This window comes from Parasteatoda tepidariorum, chromosome 7, assembly GCF_982258835.1.
Source record: "Parasteatoda tepidariorum strain Cologne lab strain chromosome 7, Ptep-v5.0, whole genome shotgun sequence".
NCBI classification, from domain to species: domain Eukaryota; kingdom Metazoa; phylum Arthropoda; class Arachnida; order Araneae; family Theridiidae; genus Parasteatoda; species Parasteatoda tepidariorum.
In genome coordinates, this window is record NC_141761.1 from 79,470,135 (window position 1) to 79,489,268 (window position 19,134).

Genomic DNA, 19,134 nt, shown 5'->3' on the forward strand with positions numbered 1-19,134 from the left:
TAAAAAGTATGCAGCTGCTTACAACCGCTTATTCTGCGAAGCGATATTTTCAAATAGAATAGATAATTTTGTTTTTAATGAATGAAAGAAATTATACAATTCCTGAGCTCAAATCTACTGTATTTCGTTAGATAACAATAAGGGGGGTAATGCCTGCCGCCTCCACGTGGTGCCCCCTGGATACCCCTCACTGGGTAACTGAATGGCAGGCAAAAACATGATGAGTGTACGAAAAGCCTTGGATACGGCATCATCCGTCGCGCCGGTTAACAAGGGATGCGTTCAGGAATTAGGCAGAGGTTCCTGTTCGAAAAGTCTTATACAGTCTCCAGTAGCATATGGTAAGCCCTCGGGTGAGCCCAGTGCTAATACAGCTGCTTTGCAGTCTGCTTCGGATATGCTGGTGAGGCGTCCAAAGGTTCAGGCCCTTCCTCTGTAGGAGTCTCTGGTCCCCAGAGGCACTCGGGGGACAGTGTGTCTGGTACCATTGGACTGTCCAAGAGACGGAGGAAGAAGTTAAGGAAAATGAGGGCCATTGCGGCGAGTGGAGGAGCTAAGAGACCTAGGTCTTCTGGTGCAACTCCCTCTCCCAATGCGCCAACCCAAATTGGAAAGAAGCCCAGGGAGGATGTTGTTCCTGGGAGGAAAGCCCAATCCAGCGGAGTGGTTCCCCCTAGTGAGGATAGCCGAGCTGGAGAGGGGGATCCAACCGGGGGCCTCCAATCTGGGGTCTCTTTTGCCTGTGCAACTGGGTCTACCAAGATTGCTATAGTCCTGGAGGATTTTCCTCCGGATAAGCTCTCTCTGGAAAACTTAAATAACATTTTGAAGGAAATCTTGGAGCGGACTGACGCCACTCCTGGTGGCGAAGGACTGCCTGAGATTTATAGTAACCACCTCCAAAGAGGAGCGCTGGTAATACAATGCAATGAGTTTACTGTTGGGTGGATTAAAGACCACTTTAACAACAAAGCCTTGGGTAACCTTAAGCTCAAGGTCATAGGGGCAAACGAGCTACCCAAGCCCGTGAAGGTTGCCTTTAAAACTAAGGAGCAATTCTCTGAACAGAGCACCTTTTTATGGCGTCTTCAGAGACTAAACCCAGGGTTGAAGTCGATGGGGTGGAGGGTTCTGCAAAGTGCTGTGGGACCTGGCACCTCTAGATGGATCTTTGAGGTGGAGCCTGAAGACGCTGAAGCAATTGCAAGAGCAAATTTTTGCGCACTAACTGGAGTGGATCGTGGAGTCTTTAAAATTATCCACGATCCTAACAGGAAAAAAGCAGTTGAGGCTCCAACAACATCGGACCTCTCTGTAGAACCTGAAGTTCAGGAGGACATGGAACAGGAGGATGAACCTTGGCCGGCAAATTCCCCTGATTCCAAGGTAAGTTCAATTGGGGCTCTTGATTTTTTAGAGCTTAGGTTGGACTCGGGGTCAGACATAACATTACAACCTGACTCACCAGCTTCCATGCTTGGTATTGATGAAGCAATGGAGCTGATAAAGGAAGATCTTTCTTCCAAAAATAACCAGGATAGGTAGGAGCCATTCTGGTTTCATTCATACTGCTAACCAATGGCTACTATCAAGGTTGGTCAAATCAATCTCCATCATAGCATTGCTGCCTCAAGCCTTATGGCCAGAAGGTTGAATGATGGGGAACTAGATATTGCTCTTATACAAGAGCCTTGGACCCGCAAGGGCAGAATAATGGGTCTCAATGTTAAAGGTTTTAATATCTTTTATGATACCCATTGTGATCCTCCCAGGACCCGCATAGTGGCTAGGTCTAATCTAAATGCCCTTAATCTTGTTAAATTTCTTAACAGGGATTTAGTTGCAGTAAAGCTAAAATTCTATGATAATAAGTCAATCTCTGATTTTGTCATAGCTTCAGCCTATCTCCCATATGAGGAGAAGGATCCATTAGCTGACATTACTGAGGCCCTAATTGCCCAATGTAGTTCAAGCTGTAGATTCATCTTCGGCTATGATGCAAATGCTCACCACACAGTGTAGGGTAGTAGCGATTGTAACCAGCGGGGGGATGTACTCATGGAACATATTTTACATTTTAATCTGTATGTCCTTAATAAAGGCAATGAACCTACCTTTGTTACTTGTAACAGAAGGGAAGTCATTGACCTTACTTTATGTAACTCTAGTTCAGTAGATTACGTTAATGATTGGAAGGTATCTGGGGCAGTCACTGCCTCAGATCACCAACTAATTACTTTTTCTATTAAAGGCCTCTCAGGACTGAAGGTCGTAAGGAGGAACCCCAGAACAGCTGATTAGGGTTCCTTTAGAGCAGCTCTGGAGAGGAAGATTGGGAGCTTCTCTGGTAAGTACAGTAATGTTAATGATGTGGAGTGGACTGTTGACCAAGTGCAACAGATCATACTCGATTCGTATCATATTTCTTGTTAGGTTACGTCTACTAGCTCCCCAAGGCGAGTTCCTTGGTGGTCTTCTGAGCTTAGTAAATTACGTAAAAAATGTAGGAAGTTATTTAACAGAGCAAAGAAATCTGGAGAATGGCAGTCCTATAGAAACGCTCTAACTGCTTATAACAAAGCAATCAGAGCATCTAAACGTCGCTCATGGCAGACTTTCTGCGATGGAATTAATACTAATTCTGCCACCGCAAAGATTGCAAAAATTCTTACTAAAGACTTTAATTGCAATTTAAATGCCATCCGTCTTACAAACGGAAGATACAGTGAATCAGGGGAAGAGGCTCTTGGAGAATTACTAGAAGCACACTTCCCTGGATCTCATCCAGTAGTGAATGAAAACCTAAATATTACTACCACAACTACTTGTAGTAGGAATGACTGGGAGGCCGTCAAAATAGTGGTCTCCTATGAGAAGGTTGTATCGGCCATAAAGTCTTTTAAGCCCTACAAGTCACCAGGCATGGACAACATCATACCTGTGATGCCACAATTGGCATACACATATTTATTTTCTATCTTTTAAAATATCCTTCATTACTTAAGCTTATTTTTATTAATAGAATTACATTTAAAATAAATCACAAACTTAATCTTTTTAAAACAAACATAAAATATTTATTTCTTCTCTTCCAGATCAATGTAACGGATACTTTCTTTTTATTCCATTATTATGCAGACATATAAATTCACTGTCGCCTTTAATCGAAAACAAAAATCTATTTATAACTTTTTATTCTAATTTTCCAACGGCTAAATGCTTCGGTTGCATGGTTGTAATAATTCACATAAATTTGTTGGCGACTCGTGATCGCCAAGGTATTATTTTAACTCTATATTGATATGCTGGTTGGCCTTGTTTTGGCTATGCTATATTTTAATAAATCGCCAATTTTGGATCTCCTACCAATGCTTCTGTGTCCGCTGGGAACAATTTACATGTACTTTTAATTTGGCTTTTGACTAGGCAGGTTGTGGGGGATTTGTCTCCCATGGCCTGTCCTAATTAATATTATTATGCAAAAATTGATTCAACTGAAATTCGTATGAATGATTTTTTATATTTTGTAACTCGAGCTCTACAAATACTATACTACTAAATAAAAGCCCCTTTTATTAAATATGATCCGGCTCAACTATTATTTTCATCATCTTCTGTTTTCATCAGTTCTTCAACCTGTACACCACCATACCAATACAAACCTCCAACCACACCCTGAGATTTTCTATCAACTTCACCATAAATTGGTACCCAGATTACTAATCTTATCTTCATAAAAATGGTGCCTAGTTACAAGGAACGAAATATTGGGTTATCAACGCAAGTCTTTTAAAGCATCTACTGATCTTCAAATCCATAATTTTTTATCTTCACGGCTACTTTATACTTCATACTGGAGCTCATGCTTAGCGGAGAATTTGCAATGCTGCGAATGGAATTGGAATTATGGAACTGGATGAAACTTGACTCTGGAATGGTTTACGATACTCTATTTCGTCTCATGTTCGACATTCTCCCTCTTACGCTACTCGAAAGAAATATCTTTTAATTTATGATTCATCATAAAGAAGAAACTAAATTTGTGTTTCCTTCAACTCTTGCTTTTGATTTCGTTTTCATCAGGATTTCATCGAACAGTCATCCGTTACGTATCCTTTCAATTATTTATATATTATGTTTACAACATTTAATTGAATTTAAATTTTTGTATGACAAATTGATAGAGCATTTGACTTAAGAATTTTTTTTTAAAAGTTACAAATATAATAGAAAATTTTTATTTAATTACAACCTGAAATTTTGTAATTTATCCAGTTAAGCGGCATATTTGATTTTATTATTAGCCTTTTGGTGATGTTTATACAGTTGAAGAATTTATTGAAAATTGAATTATTGTTGGAATTAACTTAAATTCTGAAACGAATATATTTTCACAGGATTTGAATAATTTAGTTTATATTTTTATTTCAGTGATAAGGATTTAATTAATTAATATACAAAAGAAGTGATGTGTAAAATCAAATTTTTCCATATTTTATTTTCTATATAAAAAAAAAAAAATCGAGTGTTATATATTTTATTCGAGTGTTGCATTTTTTAAAAATGAACATTAACGATGTTTTCAGTGATTTTAGGGAATTTTTATTTGTTCTTAGCAATAACATTTAAGAGTTTTTATTGACCACATTTATTATTCTATAAAATGATATTTGAGTTATGATTTTAAATTGCCTATAACTCGTGAATTAAACTATTTTAATGTCTGAACTGAACGATGTAAATATACTTTGGTATTCAAGAAATTTATTTTTGGTAAATTACAAGGAATGTTTTCAGACTTTCTTGCGTTCTGTTTTTATGGTGTTATGGGAGCTTTAGTATTTCTGCATCTGATTTTACCAGTAAGCAAACTTTGTTAATTTGAAAAATATCTTCAACTCTTGTATTCATATAACAGACAATTTCTTCAAAGCAAAACAAGAAATGATTATAGTGTTGGTTAGGTGTGATTTGCATGTGAAGTTTCTTTAGGTATCTTATATTTACAGATCGTGAGGTGTTTGTCATTCTACTTATGTATAAATTTATTTTCAGGGATTATTTTCTGCAATCAAATTTTGCTATCTAATTAAGAACAACAGAACGTAAAATATTCATATCATATATTGGTTCATAAAAAAAAAAGAATTTCAATTTTATATGATTTAATTGGTCATTTTAACATTATATATGTTACCGTTAATATTTTGGGTTGATCATTATCAGGAATTGCAATATTACAATAAAAAGAAATTGATTTTATACTGTTTGCCATAAATTGATATACTATATGTATATATTTCAAGTGCATTTTTTAAAATTATTGTGGTTCATTTATAAATGTTCTTAAATTAAACCAGAAATGTATTTTAAATAATACTGATAATGATATATTTTATAAACCCTTATGCACACTTAAATTTTGCAATTTAAATTAGCTTCAAGCTAATTAAGTTACTTTGAAGTACTCATACATATCATTAATTAACTCTCTATTTTTTTGAAATGTTGCAAATTTCAAATAAGATAACAATACATAAATATGAAATATTGACCTCTACACAAAAACACAATAGGGAATAACAGGTTATTAAAATGTATAAGGATTAAGCTATCCCAAAGTGATTCTTAATCAGTACTTATAGTAGTGTAACATAATTTCACCCAGATTTATTTTAAGAAGTGAAATAATAAACACAAAATTACACACTTTTGTTATCTTATGAAACCATGTTAGTCTGATATTCCAATCCTATAGAAATTAGGTTGGTATGAGTGTTTGCAAATTTGAAAATTAAAGATTTCAGAATCTTTATTTTTTCTTCAATAAAAAAAATTTCATTAACTGTCTCATTGTGGCTGTTGCTTTGCATGGAGGCATCTGTGCAGAATGATTTATGGTGATTTTCTTTACTAGGGCCCAGGTAATTAAAATTCATTAAGTGACATAGAGACATTTTTATAATAAAATGAACATAGTAATAAATAATTCATCTAATATTTTTTTAAAATTTTACAATAGCTATTATATTGAGCACAAATAGTTTTTCTCTTAAGAAAGTAAGCTATTTTATTCATTACAAGTGCATATTCAACAGGGTTAATTCAAATAGTTACTCACGAATATTTTGTTTTATCAAAACATAAGTAAATTCAGAAATTTTATTATTATATATAAGAAAAATATTCTATTGATTTGAACAATGCAATTGTCGAATATTTTTAAAGTATTTTAATTTCTATTAAATAAGTGTCTAACTGAGCTAAAAAAATAAATCCATGAAATTCAAAATAAGAATAATTGAGCATTCATATATAATGTGATAATATTTTCCTTCATTAAATTGAAGTGAATTTTTATAGATGCAGTGAAAAATAAAATAAATAAATAACTTTTATCTTCTTGAATATAATATACAGCCATGATAGTATAAATGTTAATACAATGCATCAAGTATGCAAAAATTCAGGTTGGAATCCTGATCATAGGCTTGCTATAACATTAATTCAGAAGTGGATGGGGTTAATTAAAAAAAAAAAAAAACTATAAAATTATTTTACCTTGAATTTAATACTAGATAGCTGTGATAGTATAATTGTTAATACATTGTGTCACAAAAATTCAGGTTGGAATCCTGATCACATGCTTTCTAGATCATATTAGTTAGTTCAAAGGTTTAAAAAAAAATTTTTTTAAATAAAAATATAGATTTACATGCTGCATTTTTAGATAATTTTGCCTCTGAAATAAAAGAGATGATTTTACCTCTTGAAATATAAGAGATGAAAATTTTGCCTCTTGAAATATAAGAGATGATAATTTTGCCCCTTATGAAAAAGGGATGACTAAACCTAGGTAAATAAAATAACAGTCTGATCAACTGTTTGTTTAGAGCTAAAATAAAAGCTCATATTTTTTTGAATGATATGCTCTGCTCAGTATGTTTTTAATAATAAACTAAAGAATTGTATTGACACTTATAATTATTTGAATATTTGATACTAATAAACATTTTATTAAGTTATAATAAGAAATATAGAATATGATATGATAAATTGCACTTATATGTTTAAATATTTTGGATTGTATATGTATATCAATGTAAAAAAAAAGTATAGATAATAAGGAAAATATTTGGAAAATGAAATGATTTTGCAAATTATGTTATTTGTTACTGATATAGTTTTCTCAAATTTGAGAGAGATTAGAATATCCTGTCCAGGTGAGGACAATGCTCAGCAAATTTTACATCAACAAAGGATTTAATAACATGAATATTGAAAGTATATTTTTGAAAAAAAAAATGACTGTATGTCGAAAAATTTTTTGAATAGTAATTTTACTTTGATATTTAACTTTACATAGGTGTATATGATTATTTTGTTTCTTGAATATATTATGTTTCAATGCATAAAATTTTTTTTGTAACATGGGGGAGATCCATTAATTTAAAAAAAAAATATCTATATATATACATATTTTTTTTCTGTGTTCAGCGGGGATATATGTGATGCCACAATTGGCATACACATATTTATTTTCTATCTTTTAAAATATCCTTCATTACTTAAGCTTATTTTTATTAATAGAATTACATTTAAAATAAATCACAAACTTAATCTTTTTAAAACAAACATAAAATATTTATTTCTTCTCTTCCAGATCAATGTAACGGATACTTTCTTTTTATTTCATTATTATGCAGACATATAAATTCACTGTCGCCTTTAATCGAAAACAAAAATCTATTTATAACTTTTTATTCTAATTTTCCAACGGCTAAATGTTTCGGTTGCATGGTTGTAATAATTCACATAAATTTGTTGGCGACTCGTGATCGCCAAGGTATTATTTTAACTCTATATTGATATGCTGGTTGGCCTTGTTTTGGCTATGCTATATTTTAATAAATCGCCAATTTTGGATCTCCTACCAATGCTTCTGTGTCCGCTGGGAACAATTTACATGTACTTTTAATTTGGCTTTTGACTAGGCAGGTTGTGGGGGATTTGTCTCCCATGGCCTGTCCTAATTAATATTATTATGCAAAAATTGATTCAACTGAAATTCGTATGAATGATTTTTTATATTTTGTAACTCGAGCTCTACAAATACTATACTACTAAATAAAAGCCCCTTTTATTAAATATGATCCAGTTCAAGTATTCTATTCATCATCTTCTGTTTTCATTACTATCTTCAACTGGCCCACTATACGAATACAAACTCCAACCCCACCTGAATATCCATCACCGATATAAATGGCACTCTGAATATTCCTATCTTTCCGTCTTCATAAAATTGGTACCCAGATTACAAACAATTCCTTCTTCATAATACCAATGATGCTTGTCCAGGGGGTGAATACACTGGCCCCTATTCTATGTAGGAGTTTTCGATCCTGCATAGCATTTGGGTATATACCTCTCTCTTGGAGGAATACCAGGGTGATTTTCATACCAAAACCAGGTAAGGAGAATTACTTTGAGGCTAAATCATTCAGACCAATCAGCCTCACTTCCTGTCTGTTGAAAGCGATCGAAAAGCTAATTGACAGACACTTCAGAGACACTGTGCTCATAGAAAGGCCACTGTCCTCCACACAGCATGCCTATCAACCAGGCAAGTCTACAGACACCGCTCTGTATGAGTTCTCCTACCTGCTTGAGAAATCTATCACAGATAAGGAGATGGCTCTCGCGGTATTCATTGATATTGAAGGTGCGTTTGATAAAGTCCCTGTTGAGACTATCATCAATGCACTTAGGAATAGAGGCATAAACTCAATAATTACCAGATGGATAGCGAATTTGCTATCCTCTAGGTATGTTTGTTCCTCTCTATTGGGTGCAAGCATGAAAGTGCATGCAACTGCAGGATGGCCCCAGGGAGGGGTTCTGTCCCCTATCCTATGGTGTATGGTAATGGACTCCCTGTTAGTTCGGTTAACTGCTCTTGGCATTCCCTGTATCGGGTACGCTGATGACGGTGTTATTGTTGTCAGAGGCAAACATGGAAAAACTGTCTCTGATATCATGAATAATGCACTCCTAGAAGTAGCTAGATGGTGTTTTGAATCAGGCTTATCTGTCAATCCATCCAAGATAAGTTATGTAGCCTTCACACGGAAAAGGCAACTTGATCTAGGTAATGTATACTACCTGGACCATAAATTGGAACTCACGGAGAAAGAGAAGTTTCTCGGGGTTTATTTTGACTCCAAACTAAATTGGGGTCTTCAACTTGAATACTGTACCAACAGGGCCAGGAAAATTTTCTGGTCTTGTAGAAACGCTATTGGTAGAACATGGGGACTGTCCCCCAAAATAGTCTACTGGATATACTCAATGATTATTAGTCCTATCATCACTTATGGCGCAATCGTCTGGTGGTCAAGGACTAGACTGAGATCCGCAAGGTCTAATCTTAGCAGACTACAAAGAATGGTCTGTGTAGCCCTGTCAGGCTGTCTCAGGACCACTCCTACAGCTGCTCTAGAGAGCTTACTTGGGCTTCCTCCATTGAACTTACGCATTGAAGTTGAAGCTCAGACAAGCGTAAAGCGTCTTATGTACCTTGGCCTATGGAAAGAGAATTCCAAACACTTGTCATGGGGACATCTTGTTTCACAAGTGACGGATTTATCCTCTTTTATTATGCCTAGTGATTATATGTCACTAAGATACGCTTTTCACAAGCCCTTCAAGATCCATTTTCCTACTAGAGATGAATGGTTTAATTCTCCCCGGTGGCTTAAAGGCAAATGCCTGATATGGTACACTGATGGTTCAAAGATTGGTGCCAAATCAGGAGCAGGAATTTATTGCTCCAATGATGGTACCAAACTTCACTTTCCCCTGGGAAATCATGCCACCGCTTTTCAGGCTGAGGTCTATGCCATTATCTTGTGCTGCAAGTTATGCCTAGACAAAGGATATCAAAATACGACTATCAGCATCTGTTCTGACAATCAGGCTGCTCTCCTATCACTGTCAAGGTGTAAATTCACCTCTTTGTTAGTGTGGGAATGCTTCTCGGTCCTCTGTGACCTGTCCGCTCATAACAAGGTATCCCTGCATTGGCTACCAGGACATATGGGTATCGGTGGAAATGAGCTAGCTGACGAAGCAGCACGGGCTGGCTCTAATGCAATTTTCTGGGGCCCTGAACCTGCGCTGGGAATTTCTCCCTCCTCATTTAGGGCAACCATATTCAAGCACTACGGCAAGATCGCCCATGAGCAGTGGCTCGCTGCTGACGGTCAGAGACAAGCTAAGGAGCTGAATCGAGACTGTCCTAGTGTACGTCAAAAGGAGCTCTTAAAGCTTAATAGAAACAGTATAAGGAAGATCATAGGTCTTCTTACTGGTCACTGTATCCTCAGGAGACACCTAAACATTATGGGAATAGAATCCAATTCTCTTTGTCGGGGATGTCATCTAGAAGAAGAGACATTACGACACATGCTCTGTGATTGTGAGGTCTATTCTGCTCAAAGATTTGAGCATTTAGGGCAGCATATCGTCAATGCCTGGGAACTGCAAGATGCTCCTGTAAGGTGCTTGCTGAATTTTATTTCAGCCATAGGGCTTTCATGCTAATTATGATTTTAGGGTTTGGGTAAAATAGACCTCTGGTCGATGTGCCTTGCTCGTCAGAGCTGCCCAACCTCTAAGTCTAAGTCTAGATAACAATAATCCTAATTAATTCTGGTGAGTCTGAAGTGGAAAATTATTTTAGTTCCTTATAACTGTATTGTTAAAAAAAAATGACATGGTTGCTAGATTACTCGCTAGAGAGTACTCACTTTTTTGGCAATTTTCACTAATTTGGAATCTTTTTGCTTGCTTATTACTGTTTTTCTTGTTGCAAGGCGTGTACCATAGTGTTAGCATATTGTTCGAGCAGGGAGATTAAGTTCATTTTACAAATTATCATTTAGGTTTAAACTTAAATTATGATTTAGGATAGGTAAATTGTTGACGAGGTAAGAAGTGTTTTATAACGATTCTTTTTTTTTTTTCAAATGACGATTCTTTCTTCTTGAAATGACAAGTCTTCAAATTACGATTCTACTTTTAAACATAAATAATAAATACACTTATACAAGAAATACTACTCAAGAGAGACTCAAAATACAATGCTTACGTTGTGAGCCAAATGACTTCAAAATACACCGGAAACAGTAACCCGGAAATTTATGCAGTAAAAAGCTTGCAGTGCACCCAGTGTAGAGAACACCATCCAGTTAGCCCAGTTAATTATTACAGTTACATATTCATTTATATAATCACTTAATGAAAATTTGCATTATAGTTTATTTATTTATTTTTGCAAATTAAAATGCTTTTTTCTTCTCAATTGATTGCGATTCATTGTTCATTGTAATTCTTTTTTAAAATTTTATTAGGAAAATAAAAAAAAAATATTTCATATGGTCACAAAGTTTCCAATTGATTTATTTTTATTCTCTTTCAATTGTTTATAATTTGAATTTTTTTTTATCTAAATAGAAAAAAAAAATTATTTTGTAAAACCATGAATAAGAACTATACAACTTGGGAAATAAAATTCATTTTGAAATCAGTTTTATGACTTTCGAAAAAAAAAAATAATTCAAAAAATTTTCTATTCAATCCACATATTTTGATAAATTTTCGACGCTATCAAGATGATTTTACGTTACAAATACATGCGTAATAATATAGTAAGATGTAAATTATGTAAGATTAAAGATTACAACAAAAACAAACATAGTTATTATACAATGGTTATAAAATGTTAATAAGAAAATGATTGAAAACAGCAGTAATTTGTAATTTGATTCGCATTTTGCTTATATATATGTATAAAATAATTAATAATATATATATATATATATATATATATATATATATATATATATATATATATATATATATATATATATATATATATATTGCATTTTTATATTGCATATACATGTAATACAAAAATTATAAATACTTTTGTATTAATAAAAGCATTAAAACTCTTTTCATAAAATGTCTTTGGTAAAGAATAGGTGTAGAGATATTCTATTTCGGGACTTCAAGGCTGAAAACATGCCAATGAATAATTATTAGATTTATATTTCAAAGGAGGAGTTATTTTTAGAATCTTTCCCTCTTTCACTTCCATATTAGGAAGCATTAAATTATTTTCCATATAAGGTATGCGGCGACTGAGCCTTTTTACCTCATTTTCTGTTAGTATATAATGCAGGAACAATCGTTTTTGCGTGTCTCTTTGCGTTGTGATCCTAAAAACTATGTCAGACTTGTCCGAGAGTGCTGGCTACCCCCCTCCAGGGTGCGAAATGCTAACAGCCTACCTTTAAATAAAACTATTGAAGAAGTATTTTAGTTCACGACTGACTTATTTGAGCTAAACATAACCAATGATAACAGGGATGTAGCCCTGTTATTATATACATGTAAATAATAGCAATGTTAGAAAAGCGTAAATACCCCCCCCCCCCTATTTCAAGCTTAAGAAACTTTTGCACAAGAATAAATATTTTTAAAAATCGATAATAAATAAAAAATGATAACAATGAGTGAATGAATTTACACATAGATCTCGAATTGCGGACTTTAAAATAATTTATTTTTCGAATTATTTTATTTATTTTTATTTACTTGTTTTTATACAAAATGATTGAAATCTTTTTTTATAAAATGATTGAAATCGTTCGAAGAGTGTAAATAATTTTTCCTCTAATCCAAGCTTCACTATTTTTCGGTTAATCTAAAAGTACTTTTCTTACATCAATAATGAATGAAAAATCCCGAACCTAGCAAGAAGCAATTGTAGTAAATATAGTTTACATTTATCGATAACTAAATAAAACCCAATATGAGACAAAATATTTTTATAAATTAACGAAAAAGATATTTAGATTTGTTTGAAACGTTAATTCTAATAGCTATGCATTGTGCATGATTTAAAGATATAGCTCGAATTGATAACTTTTAAACATTTCATTTTTTGAATGAAATTTTTTTTCTTTTGAAAATGAATAACGAATATATATATATATATATATATATATATATATATATATATATATATATATATATATATATATATATATATATATATATATATATATATATATATATATATATATATATATATATATTGCATTTTTATATTGCATATACATATAAATAATAACAATGTTAGAAAAGCGTAAATAGCCCCCCCCCCCCTTTTCCAAGCTTAAGAAATTTTTGCACAACTATAAATATTTTTGAAAATCGATAATAAATAAAAAATAATAACAATGAATGAATGAATTTAGACATAGATCTCGAATTGCGGACTTAAAAATAATTTATTTTTTGAATTAATTAATTTATTTTTATTTACTTGTTTTTATACAAAATGATTGAAATCTTTTTTTATAAAATGATTGAAATCGTTCGAAGAGTGTAAATAATTTTTCCTCTAATCCAAGCTTCACTATTTTTCAGTAAATCTAAAAATATTTTTCTTAAATCAATAATGAATGAAAAATTCCGAACCTAACAAGAAGCAATTGTAGTAAATATAGTTTACATTTCTGGATAACTAAATAAAACCCAATATGAGATAAAATATTATTATGCATTAACGAAAAAGAAATGTAGATTTGTTTGAGACGATAATTCTAATAGCTAATAATATAGGTTTACTACCTATGCTCTGTCTAGGTAAATAATGATATTCAGCTCGGAATAAGATTTTCTTCTTCTTTTTATTTGATTAGGCAGCTGCATTTCAAGAGATCTCATTTTAGATATTAATCACTTACTATACGTATCCAATTTATAACATTCTGAAGAAAAATCAAAAGTTTGAAATTCAAGTAAAGAAAAGGACATATTGTCTTATTTAAATTTCTCTTTATTAAGCTATGATAAATCGCGATTTATCGTAGCTGCACTGTAAAATCAATTGTGTTGATTAATTGACCGTAATACATACAAGTATATAATATAAAGGAAAAAAATGTTTATTATGCTTCATATAATGTAAATTAAAACATATGAGTTGTTTCTTGTGACTCACTGAGTTCTTTAATTTTCAAACGTTCTGTTCTCTTTTATAAATTTTACTACAGAAAAACTGAATTGTTGGAAACCGTTTTAGTTGGAAAAGAGTTAGTTTTAACTAGATTCGAACCATTCAAAAAGTTTAAAAGATGAATATTCCTTTATCCCACACTTAATATTCAGAGTGCTCCGCAATAACTTCTCTTAATATATAATTTCAGAATCCTTGCCAAAAATTGAGATATAAATATTTAAGATGTATACCACATAACAGAGGTAGTCAACCTATAGCTCGATAGCCACATGCGGCTCTTTGAAGGATTATTTGTGGCTCTAGATAAATGTACCCGAGTTCCCTTTTTATTTTTGTGCTATTATATTTTTAAAAATTATTATCATTCCTTGACGAATCGATAGATATCACAGATCTTCCGCGATTGACAGTTTTCATACGTTTTGTTTCACCTGACCTCGCTGTTAAAGGAGAATTATTAGATTTAGTAGCACTTCAAGAGTCAACCGGCGGTGTCGATGTTAAAAATGCATTAGATTTCATAATGAAAACTTTTGATGTGGTTCTTAATAAACTTGTAAGCATTGCAACTGATGGAGCTCCGGCAATGCTGGGTAAAAAAAGTCGGTCTTATTGTGATTTTAGATTCCATTAGATTCCATAATGAAAACTTTTGATACGCTTCTTAATAAACTTGTAAGCATTGCAACTGATGGAGCTCCGGCAATGCTGGGTAAAAAAAGTCGGTCTTATTGTGATTTTAGATTCCATTAAATTCCATAATGAAAACTTTTAATACGCTTCTTAATAAACTTGTAAGCATTGCAACGGATGGAGATCCGGCAATGCAGGGTAAAAAAAGTCGGTCTTATTGGGATTTTAGATTCCATTAGATTCCATAATGAAAACTTTTGATACGCTTCTTAATAAACTTGTAAGCATTGCAACTGATGGAGATCCGGTAATGCAGGGTAAAAAAAATCGGTCTTATTGGGATTTTAGATTCCATTAGATTCCATAATGAAAACTTTTGATACGCTTCTTAATAAACTTGTAAGCATTGCAACTGATGGAGATCCGGCAATGCAGGGTAAAAAAAGTCGGTCTTATTGGGATTTTAGATTCCATTAGATTCCATAATGAAAACTTTTGATACGCTTCTTAATAAACTTGTAAGCATTGCAACGGATGGAGATCCGGCAATGCAGGGTAAAAAAAGTCGGTCTTATTGGGATTTTAGATTCCATTAGATTTCATAATGAAAACTTTTGATACGCTTCTTAATAAACTTGTAAGCATTGCAACTGATGGAGCTCCGGCAATGCTGGGTAAAAAAAGTCGGTCTTATTGTGATTTTAGATTCCATTAAATTCCATAATGAAAACTTTTAATACGCTTCTTAATAAACTTGTAAGCATTGCAACGGATGGAGATCCGGCAATGCAGGGTAAAAAAAGTCGGTCTTATTGGGATTTTAGATTCCATTAGATTCCATAATGAAAACTTTTGATACGCTTCTTAATAAACTTGTAAGTATTGCAACTGATGGAGCTCCGGCAATGCTGGGTAAAAAAAGTCGGTCTTATTGTGATTTTAGATTCCATTAAATTCATAATGAAAACTTTTAATACGCTTCTTAATAAACTTGTAAGCATTGCAACTGATGGAGATCCGGCAATGCAGGGTAAAAAAAATCGGTCTTATTGGGATTTTAGATTCCATTAGATTCCATAATGAAAACTTTTGATATGCTTCTTAATAAACTTGTAAGCATTGCAACTGATGGAGCTCCGGCAATGCTGGGTAAAGAAAGTCGGTCTTATTGTGATTTTAGATTCCATTAGATTCCATAATGAAAACTTTTAATACGCTTCTTAATAAACTTGTAAGCATTGCAACGGACGGAGATCCGGCAATGCAGGGTAAAAAAAGTCGGTCTTATTGGGATTTTAGATTCCATTAGATTCCATAATGAAAACTTTTGATACGCTTCTTAATAAACTTGTAAGCATTGCAACTGATGGAGCTCCGGCAATGCTGGGTAAAAAAAGTCGGTCTTATTGTGATTTTAGATTCCATTAAATTCCATAATGAAAACTTTTAATACGCTTCTTAATAAACTTGTAAGCATTGCAACGGATGGAGATCCGGCAATGCAGGGTAAAAAAAGTCGGTCTTATTGGGATTTTAGATTCCATTAGATTCCATAATGAAAACTTTTGATACGCTTCTTAATAAACTTGTAAGCATTGCAACTGATGGAGCTCCGGCAATGCTGGGTAAAAAAAGTCGGTCTTATTGTGATTTTAGATTCCATTAAATTCCATAATGAAAACTTTTAATACGCTTCTTAATAAACTTGTAAGCATTGCAACTGATGGAGATCCGGCAATGCTGGGTAAAAAAAGTCGGTCTTATTGGGATTTTAGATTCCATTAGATTCCATAATGAAAACTTTTGATACGCTTCTTAATAAACTTGTAAGCATTGCAACGGATGGAGATCCGACAATGCAGGGTAAAAAAAGTCGGTCTTATTGGGATTTTAGATTCCATTAGATTCCATAATGAAAACTTTTGATACGCTTCTTAATAAACTTGTAAGCATTGCAACTGATGGAACTCCGGCAATGCTGGGTAAAAAAAGTCGGTCTTATTGTGATTTTAGATTCCATTAAATTCCATAATGAAAACTTTTAATACGCTTCTTAATAAACTTGTAAGCATTGCAACTGATGGAGATCCTTCAATGCAGGGTAAAAAAAATCGGTCTCATTGGGATTTTAAGAGATGATTTATCAAATTCCACAATTCATACCGATTCACTGCATAATTCACCGAGAACATCTCGTTAAAAAATATTTAAAATATCCTGATGTTATAAAAACAGTGTTACACATTGTAAATTACATTCGCACCAATGCACAAAATCAATGACATTTCCTTAAAGAATTAAAGGACGAAGAACTTCCAAATGACATTAATTTCTTTTGCATTGTTAGATGATTATTTAGCTATAACGTATTAAATTGTTTTGTAGATTTGTTTGATCCGATAACTGCATTTCTAAAAGAAAAGGAAATTACCTATTCAGAATTAGACGATGACGAGTGATTACAAGACTTAATGTTTTTAACTGGTGTCATGGAACATTTGCAAACACTGAATCTACAATTGCAGGGGAAAGATAAAATAATATCTGACCTCTCACAGTGTATATTTAGTTTTCAAACTAAATTACAACTTTTTCAAAAAGACATTAAAAAAACATTTTGTCATTTTCCTCGAATTAAAAAAAATTATTCCAATATTAAACAAGAAAAACTCAACGAGTATATAAAAAAAGCTAGAAGGAATATTGACAAAATTCCAAAATAGATTTCGAGACTTGAAATATTTTAAATTGTCCCTTGATTTTTTTTCTGAATCCATTTGAAATTAACATAATTTAAGGTCAGTTATCCATTTCCAATATAATTATAACCCAAAAAGCATCTGGAGAAGTAGAATTAATAGAGAGGCAAGAAGATCAAGCTCTACAGTTAAAATATAAGTCGACGCCGATTACTGAATTTTGGAAATTTGAAAAAGAATCGAAGTATCCCGAATTAAAAAAGGCTGCGTGTAAAATTATTTCAATATTCCGAACAACGTACTTATGTGAATCATTTTAGTTCACTTTAAAATTCGTGAAATCCAAACACCGATCAGTATTAACTAGCAGCATCTCAAAGAATTACTGAGAAGTGTTGTCACCAATTATTCACCAAATTTTAAAGAATTATCAAGATAAGTAAAATAAATGTGTTTAATTTTTAGTATTTAAATTCAATACACATATTTTGTACTTTTATTTATATGCTTTCCATAAATATAATTTCAGTAAAAAAAAAAATTTTTCATACCTTTTTTGCCTAGTCTTTAAATACGCATTTAATTACGGCTCGTGAAAAATTTCACATTTTGAAAAATGGCTCGACTATCAACGAGCTTGGCCGCCCCTGCTATATAAGATACAGATAAATATTTAAGATACAGAAAAATGAAAACTTAAACGTTTCGTGGAAAGATCACAAGGGTTCCGTGAGCTAGGATTTTTCTTTTATCCAGTAATGATTTATGAAAACTGTAAAGTTTGTATTCAACCATTAGTCGATTATTTATTTAGTAAGAGTAATAATAATAATTATTATTATGAAATTATTTAAGTAAAATGCCAATAAAAAATGAAATAGTGAATTTCATAATATATCTTAATAAATTTTTTCTCCATTAACAATATATTGAATATTGGGACGGAATTCATTTAGTCAATTCTTTTAATACAATAGGAAGCTCAGTCCCCAGTTCACTAAACCACGTAATTGTTTCTTATTCAACATTCTTAGTCAATATTTTCATAGTCAATATTTATTATTTTAATGGTCTTAGTTATTTACATAGTCAATATTTTCCTCAAAAGCAAAGAACATATTATTAGCAAGATATACAATTGCAGCTTTTTATAGGAACATTTTGTTTCCATCCGGATCAACCAAATGCTGGAGCTGGTATCTCTTGTAATCTCTTCTCCTTTGGTGCTCCAGTGGGTGCCAATAGATCTGCTTTTGACGGGGAAGTTGTTGCAATCCGTATTGCTCTTGAACAGCTTTTTTGTTTTATTGAGTCTTTTTCAAATGTGGTTATCCTTTCAGACTCGAAGGCGGCGCTTTGCTCGATTGAATCTATGCATTGCCCTTCCAATTGCGACGTTCTAAAATGTCAGGATGCGATACGCAAACTCCATCATTTTGGCAAAACTGTAGCCCTACAATGGATTCCCGGGCATTGTGATATTGCAGGAAATGAGAGGGCTGATGTTTTGGCAAAGAGAGGCACAAGAATTCTCCAGGCTCTTAGTAGCCCAGTCCCCTTTTCAGCTTTAAAAAGGATTATTAGATCAAAAATCCATGGGGATTTCCACCAACAATTGTCAGAAAGGGTAAAAACCAAAGTGTGGAGAAACCTTCGACAGAACACCATTCCAGACTGGCCGCGCCGCGAAGCGGTGGCTCAGTTTCGACT

General features: G+C 32.9%; 1 protein-coding gene across 1 annotated transcript; it reads left to right on the top strand.

Moving 5' to 3' along the window:
• Window positions 1-1,578: 1,578 nt before the first annotated feature.
• Window positions 1,579-17,184, top strand: LOC147807260 (uncharacterized). Its single transcript, XM_087168853.1, has 6 exons — window positions 1,579-2,018; window positions 2,133-2,271; window positions 2,434-2,940; window positions 8,359-10,554; window positions 14,717-14,804; window positions 17,111-17,184. Exons 1-6 carry the CDS (start codon window positions 1,579-1,581, stop codon window positions 17,182-17,184), a joined length of 3,444 nt encoding a protein of 1,147 aa, XP_087024979.1.
• The last annotated feature ends 1,950 nt before the right edge of the window (window positions 17,185-19,134 follow it).

Coding starts and splice junctions, on each gene's coding strand:
- LOC147807260 (XM_087168853.1), top strand. CDS start 1,579: ATGGCTACTATCAAGGTTGGTCAAATCAATCTCCATCATAGCATTGCT. Junction 2,941..8,358: donor GCATGGACAACATCATACCT/GTGATGCCACAA, acceptor ATGCTTGTCCAG/GGGGTGAATACACTGGCCCC. Junction 10,555..14,716: donor GGGAACTGCAAGATGCTCCT/GTAAGGTGCTTG, acceptor TTGTGATTTTAG/ATTCCATTAGATTCCATAAT.